Source organism: Acomys minous (assembly GCF_964271855.1).
Source record: "Acomys minous genome assembly, chromosome: 6".
Taxonomy (NCBI): Eukaryota; Metazoa; Chordata; class Mammalia; order Rodentia; family Muridae; genus Acomys; species Acomys minous.
In genome coordinates this window covers 46870762-46883504 of record NC_140487.1, presented here as the reverse complement: position 1 = coordinate 46883504, position 12743 = coordinate 46870762, and the positions used below count along the sequence as shown (strand labels likewise).

Below are 12743 nucleotides of genomic sequence, written 5' to 3'. Positions count from 1 at the left end.
TAAAACCTGAAATAAAAGCAAAATCAGATATTACAGCTGATTACTTAAAATGCAAATATTTGCCTTTTTTCTGAATTTGCTTTTGACTTTATTTCTGTTCTTTCACCTTCCATCACTGGCATCCTGAACCGTTACTTATGTCCTCTTAAATATTCTGTGAGTTTATGTTTGATTATATTTATAATAAATCTAACTTAAACTATGACATAAATGAATATACATATACAGGAAAATATAAATAAATTGATATGAATTATTAAGAGGATAGTAGCAACTATAAATTGTTCATGTAGATGCCAGGATGAGATCATTCGTAAAATTGAGTATTTCGTTTGTCTGTTTGACTTTTTCTTAAAGAAAAGAACAAAAGAATTTCCTTTTTCTGGTTTATTGAGAGAGAAAATGTCACCCAGTTGTAGGGCCAATGATGGCCCAAAGTTTCGCCTTCCAACTCTTCCTCTCTCTTAACCCTCACCAGTTCACACATTAGCTATTTTCTAAAAACGTGTAATATATATTAAGCCGATATTCTTCTGAATCATAAAGTCATAATTATATATGTTTAGCTGTCACTAATTGAGCATCTACCATATGAGAGACAACTATAGACACTGCCTTATTTCTAATCCTCATGATAATCCTAGATTCATACTACTTTGCCCTCCAAGTACAGCCAAGTGGAGCCCAGAGAAGCTAGTGCAGCACCACAGAGCTAACAGAAGCAGAATTCTTGTGCTGGATTCCAGAAGCACTTCTTAATTCAAGGATCTTTTTTCACACAGCGTGTTTATAACTTTAGAGATGTGCATTTAAATGACCCTGTAAAGGAGGGTCATCTCAGAAAGGAGAAGCCATACACAACCCACTGACCGTGACATCCCTGTGCTCTCTTGCAGCGTGTGAACTTATGAACCAGGGCATCTTGGCCCTGGTCAGCTCCATTGGTTGTACATCAGCTGGGTCCCTCCAGTCTTTGGCAGATGCCATGCATATTCCCCACCTCTTCATTCAGCGCTCAACAGCTGGGACCCCAAGAAGTGGCTGTGGCCTCACCCGGAGCAACAGAAATGATGACTATACTCTTTCAGTTCGCCCTCCTGTCTACTTGAATGAAGTCATCCTAAGAGTGGTCACAGAGTATGCATGGCAGAAATTCATTATCTTCTATGACAGTGAATACGGTAAGTGCTTGTGGTCTGAAGAGTTTCATAAGGTGATGTTTGCATGAGAAGCAACTTCATTAAATCCTTAAGGTTTTTAAGGAACTTACTAATGACTTGTGGTTTTCTTGTTTATACTACACTTCATAGCAACAGACAGGACTGTTTGAGGCCATCCTTTGTCTTAAACACCTTTGAGGAAAAAACATAAGTATAAATATCTGTTGAAGTGTGTAACATACACCTGTTATCCCAGCACTTGTAAGGCTGAGGGTAAGTATGGACAGTCAAGGCTACTTTGGGATACTAGCAATATGCTATTGCAGAAATTAATTAATTAGTTAGTTAGTTAGTTAGTTAGTTAGTTAAAAAATAAATAAAATAAGCAAATAAATAAATATGCACCTAATCAATTTAAGTCTTTATAAATAGTCTGACTACAACCTATCTTGAATTTTCAAATAAGATGAAGTTAAAAATTCATAATTATGTGATGATGAGAAAAAGAAGAAGGAGGAGGAGGAAGAGGAGGAGGTGGAGGAGGAGGAGGAAGTGGAGGAGGAGGAGGAGGAAAAGTAAAAGAGGAAAAAAGAAAACATGGCAAGATCCTAGAACACTGATAAAAAGATAGCCTCTTTTCATTTATTGACTAAAAATAAAAATCTGACAAACTTGTTTATATATCATTGTGACTTTACTGTTTAATTAATGTTTTACCCATTGTAGTTGAAAAAGTAAAATATATTTGCTGCTTGTTTTAGTCAATATGTTTTCCAAAAACTAAACAGTAGTATGACCAATATTTCGATAGTCTTTTACTACAGCACACAATTTACCAGAGTGCACTGTAACGTGAGGAGAAAACAATTTAACTCAGAATCATTACTTGTGATACACTAACACATTAAAGTAAATAACATTTTGGCTTAAATTCTTTTCTGAAGCTCATCAATTTTAGAGAGTCTAAAGCTCTTTGACCAAAACTCTCCCCTTACGTTTTTGAGTCGGGGGAGCAAAGTCTGGAGCTGGTGATCATCTAATGAGATTAAATAAACCCCTGAAGGAAGGATTCATTTAAAAATGTGTTTCCTTTGAAGATTATAAAATGTTTCTCTTCTGGGTCTTGTTTTTCAGCTTTATCAAAAGAATGTTTTTCTTGGCAAATTAGTAAATAAGCTTGAAAAACAAACAAACATTCAAAGCAATCCTTTCTTTTCATATCCAGTCTTCATTGTGAGAGAGAAAACAGTGACAGGCAAGTGGCCAGGAGAGCAAAGACCAAAAAGCTGAAAGACAGCAGCTTGGCAAAAATCTTGCAAGCAACAGAGAGCCCCCTGGAGTGGGCCAGGAAGGAGGACAGGAGCAGTTACATTGAGTCATAAATAGTCAAAGTGGCCTGGCCTTTTAGCAGCCAGAATCCCATTGAACTCAATGGGCAAACTTCAGCCAATGTCTATGGACTCTCTAAAAACACACTTTTTGTCTCCAGGACGGAAACTATTATTTTTGTTGCTTAATCCATATTATTTAGGGGTCACAGAATAAGGATTAAGAGAGCGTCATGAATAAAAAAAAAAAAAAACAAGATTGAAAACAATTGGCTCATGAGCAGATGGAAAGATCAGCCAGAAAAGCCCCGGACACTGGTGGAATGGTGTTTAAACACACTGTCTCCAGAATCAACGTACTTACTGCCTTCCTCTACTTTCGCCCATTGGACTGTATTCCTTTTCAATGTCAAATGCTTTTCATAGCCTTCGAGCAAGTATAAGCAGACATAATGAATGTTTAAAGTGCAGATATTTATGGCAGAGAACAGTACAATAAAATAAGCAGTAGAAAACTATTTTTTGATGAAGATACTTTCTCAGTATTAAAGTGGGAATTTTGCTCTTTGATTGTAAAAGTCTGTGGATAGAAAATCACTGATTATCATTTATTCCTAAATCCTGTAAGAATTACAGATGAGATTCCTATAAGAGAAGTCACTTCCATTATTGATGGACTGAATGCTGTCTTGAAAGTGTCTGCTTAGCACGCAGTCACCATCATCTACTCACACTTAAGGTCTTTGGTTCTTTTGTACATGCCCTGGTCTGCATAAGGCTCTGTAACTGCACAAAGGATGACTGGGTTTCTGTTTCAGTACAGGGATTATTTTAGGAATAAAAAAAAAATTTTCCCTCTACAAAGTTGATAAACTTGCTTTTGACTTAATTAATTTAGAGTCATGGAAAATTACCCTGTTGCTATCATTAGGTCTATTTCTAATCATAATTATTAATTAATTAATTATTTTTTGTTTAATCATTATAATAAATCTGGTTAATGAAAAACCAGGCTGGAGTCCAAGATACATAGGAAGCTTCCAGAGACTTTGTATCTGGAAGAGGGTGGTTTAGACTTGATTTTATCTTGATTATCAAGAATTGCTTCCATTAATGAATTAAGTAAGTATCATTAGTGGATGGAATCAGGCATCATGCTGAGTCCCATGGTTATTGGAGGTGTAGTTTGCTTAAAATAATATAAGTGTGTGTATGTGTGTATATATATATACATAGATATTACCCTAATATGCACACATTATATAGGCTTTTATGTGTAATACATATCTACATATATCTTTTATAGAGAGATAGAGAGTGTTGTGTTTCAAGCTTCTCTATCTAGTTGATTAGCAATATCCTTCTCTTCCCAAGTAATTAGTATTATTAAAAAAGAACTCTAACAAAGAAAATGCATAGCATTGATTCTATGTAAATGGATCAAAAAGGTTTGATAAGCATAAAAACTTCTTTTGAAGGGATTAATTTAAGACTTTATTCTCCTTTTGGCTTGAAAAGGTAGCTGTGTTGCTGAACTTTTAGCAATGTTTACTGTGTGAAATAGCCACCTCTTCCTTAGTACATTACAAAACATATGTTAAAATGTTTTACAGAGTACATGTTTACCTTCAAACATTAATGACCTGGCAATCAATTAAAAGAGGGACGTGGTTTATATGTCCCTTAAAAGAGGAAACAGTGAGTTCAGTTTTCAGAAATTAAATGTTTGTGTAGTGCAAAGACTTTAGGTTTTGCATCAACGGTTAAGCAAGCTTCCTGGGTAGACTTTGATATTGGTTACTAAGGTTAGGAATGCTTTGGGAAGCAGCATAGGTGAAAAACATCCCTCTTTTTCATATCATTGGCGACTAGCAACTTTCTCATGCACTTGCGATTCTTCTAACTAATCTGAATGACAGAAATTAGGACCAAATTAATTTTATTTTCTCAATATATTTTTATAAGACTATAGTCTTTAATGAGTAGACTAAACCTCAATAACATGCAGACTTTCTTTCAAAAATTGGATAGTATTTTCCTTAACTCCTACATACACCTTTCAAATTTACCAAAGCATTAGCTATATGTGTGATCACAAAGACTCCACTGTCAAGGCCAAAGTCTGTTATCAATAATGACCTTGACCAGTGAGTTGAAGCTGAATAGACTGACTTCCAAAAGTGAAGTGCTGCCATTAATTATGCCAATTGATTAAGGAAAATGTTTCCAGTTGGACTTCTTTAATTGTAGTAAAAATGACGGGCAAAGTCTGTAGAGATTGTTCCACCAAGGTCTCCCAAATAAATAAGTGTAGCTTCACTTTAGAAGGATTTCATTAAAACATCATTGCTGACTGCTGCTTACTTCAGTACTTGAAGATCTCCCAAGACCATTTCCAACATGAATGTTCAGTGTCTTCCAGAAGGAGATGACGTGGACATTCAGGTGGTACTTCTAAGGCATATGGAGTTGACCTAGATGGGACAAATCGTTGGTACCAGCAATCTAACCTCCTTGCCAGCTTATGATACTTGGGACTCTCAATTTATATAAATTAAACAAATTCTGCTCTTAATTAAAGGAAATTTCTTGAAGTTAGTTGATACAATTTTGCCAGCTGTATGGTGGTGGCACATTCCTTTTTCCTTTAATGCCAGCATTTGAGGGGCAGAGGCAGCCAGATCCCTGAGTTTGAGGACAGTTTGGTCTACATTGTGAGTTCAAAGACAGCCAAAGCCATACATAGCAAAACCCTAGTTCAAAAACAAACAAAAGGCTTTCCACTTGTTTACTTCAGCACCAGAAAGCTATTGCTCTTAATAAAAACATTCTTGAGGACATAATCAGATTCATTTGCTTGTGTGTTTTGGCTTCTTTCAAGCCACCATTGCAAGGTTGAACAGTTTTTATCAGAAACAGTATAACTCACAAGCCCAGATACATAGTGATTTTTATTCCAGGATACTACTCTGGTGGTCTTCTTACACCCCACATGATAGATGAGAATTGTGGTAGAGAAATTATGAGGGGGATCTACCGGTATTCTACATGGGCAAGTATGCATTCCATGCTGTTTGTGATAGACTCATTGGTCAGATTACAGGACTGATGGTAAAAGCATGGTGGAGCCATCTTTTAGGGAATGAAGGTTGTAGCAGTGATATAAACATAAGCACTTACCCTGTTTACAGTGTCTGCACCAGTGCATTTTCTCAGGAAGAAAAATTCCAAATTTATTTTTAAAGTCTAAGAATGTCCATGCCTTCTTCAACTCTAAAAGTCAAAGTTGCCTTGTCAGGCTCCTTCCATACTCCAGAAACTCGGGGTCCCTCATTCTAATAGCAACAACTCTTTGGCATTTATCTTCAAGAAGAACTGCAGGACATTTCTGGAAAAATTAGAAAGTGATTGTATCGCTCACTCTGGCTTGCATGGATCATTAGAAAAGGACTTTGAAAGCTGTGCATCTGTGCACTCACAAAATACTTATGACCTTTATAAATCCAGCTAGAAACTCTGAGAGGCTGGTGGACATTTAAACTTAAATCTTTGTTACTGTGAGTTTCTTGCTTTTTGCTGGTTGCTTTCAAAAGAAGAAAGGAAAGAAAGAAAGAAAAGAGAGAAGGAGGGAAGTAGAGAAGAAGAGAGGGAGGGAGGGGAGGGAAAAAAAGAAAGGGTATGAAAAAAAAGTAAGGGTATCAAGTTGCATAGGGATGGAGGGAGGGAGGACTTGGGACGAGTTGGGAGCAGAAAAAGTATGATTTTTTTTAATTACAAAAAGGCAAAAACATACAACAATATTAAAGAATGCAAATATGGTTTTGATTTTTTTCTTATGGTATTAGGTAAATCCATATATAAGAGTAAAAATTCTGTAAGATAGTTATTTTGGGACAAAATCCTAGGGATGGTTTATTTGTCATAAAACTATGGTTTTCAATAACAAAAAAGAATAAAATGTAAAAAAGGTGTGAATTCAAAACTGTTTATCTCACTCTTTTCTTTAAATTAAATAAATGAGAATTTTATTTTACTCAGTAAACAGTTACTGAACATCCACTGTGTACCAGGAGCTCTTAGATATAGAGAATATAGCAGAAGACAAACTGTATGGGCCCTTTATGAGATATGTGTAGTAACATTCTGCACATATACATATAATAAAAACTCAACTTAATATGCTAATCCTTCGTCCACAGAATGGGTAATACTTGTAATTGCTATAATTGCTAAAGTTCCAGTACATTTTTAAAAAACAATGAAATAAAAATTAAATTTCCATCTTACTGATAGAATATCTTTCTAGAAATGGACTTCGATATTAATGTTTCCATCTAAATTCAATTCCATATTCCCTAAATATTTACATACATTTGTACCTATAGGAAAGAACTAAAAGACTATTGTCTCAAATATTTTTCATCATATAATAGTGTCTAACATAGTACTGGATCATCTACTTTCTCTAAACTAATCATCTGAGGCAAACCACAAAAAAAAAAAAGAGAGAAAATTATTTTCACTTCATGATAATACATCTTCCTAGTAATTAGAAATTTATTTTTAAAGTACATTTGAACATCTCAGATTTTTTCATTTAGTTCTTATTTATTCATTAATATATTATTATAAAGAACTTACAAATAAAAATTCACACAGCAACATTAACTAGACACACAGTCTATACATCTCAGTTAACTTCAATACAGCTAGAATAGCCATTTTGAAGCTATGAAGCTTCACATAGGATTTTGCACTTTCACTATCAAATATGTGGTTATGTAGTTATCTACCACCAAAAACTGAAAAAAAAAATCTTCAAGTATTGGAACTAAACAATTAACAATTTGCTTTATATTCTTTGCTTGGTTCCAGAGGTCGTTACTTACTTTTGCTGAGTCTGCCCTCATCAACCAATTTTTATGCCATATATATGCCGCATATATATATATATATATATATATATATATATATAAAGAGAGAGAGAGAGAGACAGACAGACAGACAGACAGACAGAAACAGAGAGAGACAGAGACGAGACAGAGACAAGACAGAGAGAGCTTTTTCATTATTTACTTTTAGTCTACTTATTTAATTTTTATGTGTATGAGTGTTCACTTTCATGATATGTATACCATATTCCTGGTGCCCACAAAAGTTTAAGCCCAAGAATTAGAGCTACAGATGGTTGTGAGCCATCATGTATGTACTGGAAGCTGAACCAGGGTCCTCTGTAAGAACAACAAGTTCTCTTAACTGCTAAGCCATCCCTCAATTGCACACACACACACATACACACACACAAACACACACACAAGACTTGGACCCACATCTGATAATATGCATTCTGAGTTCCTCCATATTCCTGCAGATTTTGTGATTTCACTTTTCCCTAGAGCTGAAGAGTGTGCCATCCGTATATGTGTACTATATTTTCATTATCCACTCATCTGTTGGTGGAACAACTAGGTTGATTCCATTTATGTAAGTTTTTACCATAACTGATCAATCATTCTGAAAATGGCAGACAAATCTCTATGGAGTATCAACAAAATAAACTACTAAGGAAATGATCAAATCAAATTGCATGATCAGATTATCTAACACTTCTCTGTTTGGAACAATTTCCACTACAAGAAATCACGGGTCTGTTATTTGCATACTCATCTGCATAGTAAAGGCATTCATTTAATAGTGAAAATTGAGCTTCAGCACACAATCAGGTGACTGGGGTATGTAAGCAGTCCTTCCTTTTGGAGTGGAGATTAGGTAGCAGTCCTCACTAACACATTCCAGAGGCATGATCCTTATTCCACATAGAGTTGGTGGAAATTTAATCAGGGTCCATACGATGGACACTTTCCTCTTAATTGATTGCAAATGTTTATAATCGCCCCAAGGATGCTTTCAAATGTCTGATAACTGTAATAATCTTGACATTCTCTCCCAACAGCCTGAAAGCTGTTTATTAGACCCTGGCTACTTTCCAGCCTTCAGCTCTCCCGTTTACTCCAGTCTGCATCAATAAGCATGTAATTAATCCGAGCAGTTTATTGAACCATTTCATTTGCATTAGTATATATTATGTCAAATGGGTGAAAATGCTATATTATCCTGTTCTGGATTTATACATCAGTGATAGTGCTTTAACAATATTTTTCAGCTTTACCATAAAGATGGTTTCCATAGCAAAAGAGAGCAGGCTTATGCCCAAATGACAAGCTCTTGTCAAATGTAAACTCTCAGTGCTGGATCGTAATTATCAGACTCTCTTGTGTCAAAGCCCAGCAGAGCATGTAATTATCTTTACTTTTTAAATATAAAATAAAATATTCCAAATGTGACAAAAAGTACTATATGACTCCAATGATTTTTTTTGAATTAAGAGTTCTTTTAAAACAAAACTTTTAAAATTGCTTGATGGTTAAAAGTCTCGGTTTTTCCTCAGGAAACAGACACAGAGAGTATTCACTGCCATCTAAATATTGGAAAAAGTCTGTTCTGGTTTATGGTCTATCTCATATATTCAGCACTAAAGCTGTGTTCCAATTTTCAAAATGAGAAAGTGGGAGAAGGAAGCAACAAGGTCCTGCATTTGAATTTTAAAGCATAGCATGCTGTCATTCTTTCCGAAGCGCCATGCTTAGGCAGTGCCATGCTGCAGTCTCGGGCTCAGATTGAGGTCTTCAGTGCATTGAGTGATCAGAATGATTAAATGTCTGAGCCTACTCAAAGGAGAAAAAGATGAACAGAGGAAAGTTCAACATGAAACTTTACACAAATCTTTTTTCATGTGTTATTCAATATTTTAAAGGTGGTGTTTGAATACAAGGATGAGACCATTAATGTATTTTGTTCACAGAAAGCACTATGTTTAGCTAAAGTGTCCATTTACTTTGAAAAAGAATAATACTGAAATATTTGTCAACAAATACTAGGTTCAGTGTTGTCATCAGGTGGCATAGACCACATAGACCACATTTCCCAGGAGGATAAGAGCTGTTTTGATTTTCTTATCAGATTCTTCCAAGTACCTTTCATAGTGCTTGACACAGGATAAACCAAGACTATCAGGACAGTGATCTAATTTGATATAGATGGTTAAAATGGATCACATATCTAGCTTAAATATAGTATTCTATTTTCTCGTATTTCTAGTTTCTTTTTAGGGTCCCTTAGAAACTTAAATTAACATTAAGTTCTGGATTTAATTAGATTAGTCTGCTTTAGTGTAGGCAACTTTTAGCATATGTGCCGCTGAAGTGAGCACTAGTATATACAACTTTTGATAGTAAGATTAAGATTAATTTTATTTTGGAGATAATAATGTCATCACTTTACAAGATTTGATCAAATAAATCATTAGCCTCAAATTATCCCTTACATCTTAGAGGATTACAGCGGAATATGGCCTATATAGGGAACATAATTGGGGGGGGGTCACAAAAATTGATAGTCAGACGAATAGATGTTCTCCACATTCTTAATGCTGTGACATTTTAATACAGTTCCTTATGTTTTGGTGACCTCCCAAGCCATAAAATTACTTTTGTTGCTACTTCACAACTGTAGTGTTTCTACTGTTAAGAAGCGTAATCTCTGTTTCTTGATGATTTTAGGCAACCCTTGTTGCGACCCACAGGTTGAGAATTACTTTGATGAAAATATGACTCTGTCTTTCCTATTAAGAATGTTTCCTATTTTTTAAATTTCCACAGGAAACATAAACATAAATATAGAAGTTTTGACTGAGCTTACTAAAGTATTGAAAACTGAAATGTACATTGCACTGAAATCTGAAGCTTAAATAACTGCCTTCATATTTTAGCCATTCTGTTTTTGTTTTATTCAGAAAAGACAGTATTTGAGTGCAATAAAATAAAACTGTGGATGCTTGCATACTTCTATTACATTGCCTTCACCAAGACTTTAATTTCTGTTTGTTCTGTCTGTAAACTGGAAGCACCTCAAAGACAGGAGCCAACCAAGCATGCCGTGTGTGTGTGTGTGTGTGTGTGTGTGTGTGTGTGTGTGTGTGTGTGGTGTTTGCATATGTGATGTATTTGGACAAACACTAAGTATTAAAAGTTACAGATCCTTCCCTTCCTTCTTCTTCTTCTTCTTTTTCTTGCCCTTTTCCCTCCTGTTTAATTTGTAGTTGCCTGGTAGAGTTTGGTTGAATGTATGGAACTAGCTGCCTTCCTGTTTCACTTGTCTGACCAGATTATAGGACTGTTATGATTTCAGTTGTTTGATAAGTACCAAGGACTCAGGCTGACTAGCCTGGGAGTGTAGTATCATTAGAAGTTGAATGTAGAAGTCTGGACACATGTGAAAATGGATGAAGCCAGGCTATTTCATAAAAAAAAAAAATGGCATCTTGCTCTGTGTGAAGACAGCAGGAACTGGGGAAATAAAAACAAGAGACATCAAGTATGAAAGTGATTCCACATGAACAGAGCTGTGTAGAAGCACCGAACTGACTCAAGCCTGGTTTTCTGACCTCAAGTGCAGTGTGTTTCCCTTCATAAATTGTTTCCTAAAAGAAAAACAGCAGCATTGACTAAAAGTGATTTAGAAGGCCGTTTTATACCTGAAAATTAAAACTATAGGTTTGGACTCCATAAATGTGAGGAAAGAGGCACCAAGCGCAGTCATTTTAGTAGGAATAGCGCTGCCTCGCTAAGGGAAACAGAAAATTCTGCAGAACATGTAGGCTACTTTCTAGGAAGTGGAAGAATCTGCCTCTTTAAGATTGTCTCTAGTCTGTGACACAATCTGAAGGAGAATTTTATAGACTTTCCTCTCAAGGACCCTTATGGGCTCACTCTTGTCAAGAGAGTTTCAAGGTCCACAGAAGTCGACCGAGGCTACAAAATCCCAAAAGCTTCTTCAGGTATTTCTGAAATTAAGTTCAATGGACATTGATTTGAACCATGCTGACAGAAAGAGTTAAACATAATTTTGTGTTGACTTCTATTGCTGGCACAAGAGGATCTCACAAATTTGAAGGGTGGAAGCAAATTACAAAGAGTTTTATGAGTCAGAAGTCTAGCATTAGACTTTCGCAGGGTAAATCCAAGGTATGGGCAAGGCAATGCGCGATGCTGGCAGTTCTCGGGGAGACTCCACTGCCTTTCTTTGTGCGGCTTGCAGAGACCCCGCCCCCAACCTCTCTTCACTTCCTCCTCAGATCATTCATTCACACTGCCCTTCCCCACCCATCTTTGTCTCTTTCCCTTAGCTGCTTCTGCTAATTGTAGGTCCTCATGATGATGCTTGACTCACTCAAGTTACGGAGTTTGTTTTTCTATTTTGATTTCACTGGGGTCCGCTCCTCAGTTGCACCTTCAGACTTGATGCATCTTTGGGATGCAGTCTAACATATCTACAGATCATAAGGCTTAGGAAGTAGGCAATAGGGAAAAGATATCACTCTTCTGCCACCCACAATCCCTTTGTAGTGCCTAGGGGAAATTGCCTTTGCCCGTAATCCTATGTTTAATAACTCAGTTGATAACTGTCTAACACTTGCTGTTATGTATTTATCTGGTAAGTAGAACTAATAGCATCTAGGAAGCATTCTGTTATTAATAAATAGCCCCAACTGACAGGTGCAATCAGTCTGTCAGCTCCTTGAGGTCAAAAACCATGTGCTTTTATTTCTGTACCTTTTGGAACTGAGCTCAATTACTAAGTAACGAAATCAGAATGAAGATAATGTAGCTGAATAATTGAGGTGGTTGATTATGTTCATGTTTAATTAACAAACCCAAAGGCCTACTCTCTCTTTTAATGAATCTTTTCTACACAGCTGCTAATAACATGATTAGGATCCTTCTCTTCTCACACTTACCACTTGCTGCTCATGATCAGCCGTGTCTTCTCAAGGGAGGAAAACACTTACTGCTTGATTTCTCTAGAACTGAACTCTACCTTGGGTGGAATGCTGTTTTGGGTTGCTAGCCATCAGTAAATGTGAGGCAATGTGGCCTAATGGAGAAGGGAGCAGTAGTCTCTTGTCAGTCAAATATTCATTCATTCTTTCCCCTCCCTCCCATCCCCCGCCTTTCTCTCTCTCTCTCTCTCTCTCTCTCTCTCTCTCTCTCTCTCTCTCTCATGATAATTTGATCCTTGAAGACTTTTATACAACACATTTCTTCATTTACAGAATAGGAAAAAATTTCACACAATTTTATGAGTCTGTATCAGCAAGTCCATAACTATGGAATTACAACCAAAATTCTATCACCAA

At 36.1% G+C, this 12743-nt stretch overlaps 1 protein-coding gene across 2 annotated transcripts in view; it reads left to right on the top strand.

Annotated features, from left to right (window-relative positions):
• The window catches only part of GRID2 (glutamate ionotropic receptor delta type subunit 2), a 1382318-nt gene that overhangs the window by 647269 nt on the left and 722306 nt on the right, over positions 1 to 12743 (top strand). For both annotated transcript variants that reach the window (XM_084785474.1, XM_084785473.1), the window contains exon 3: positions 897 to 1181. In XM_084785474.1, the coding sequence (XP_084641600.1) occupies positions 897 to 1181 (285 nt within the window). The remainder of the gene's footprint in view (positions 1 to 896; positions 1182 to 12743) is intronic.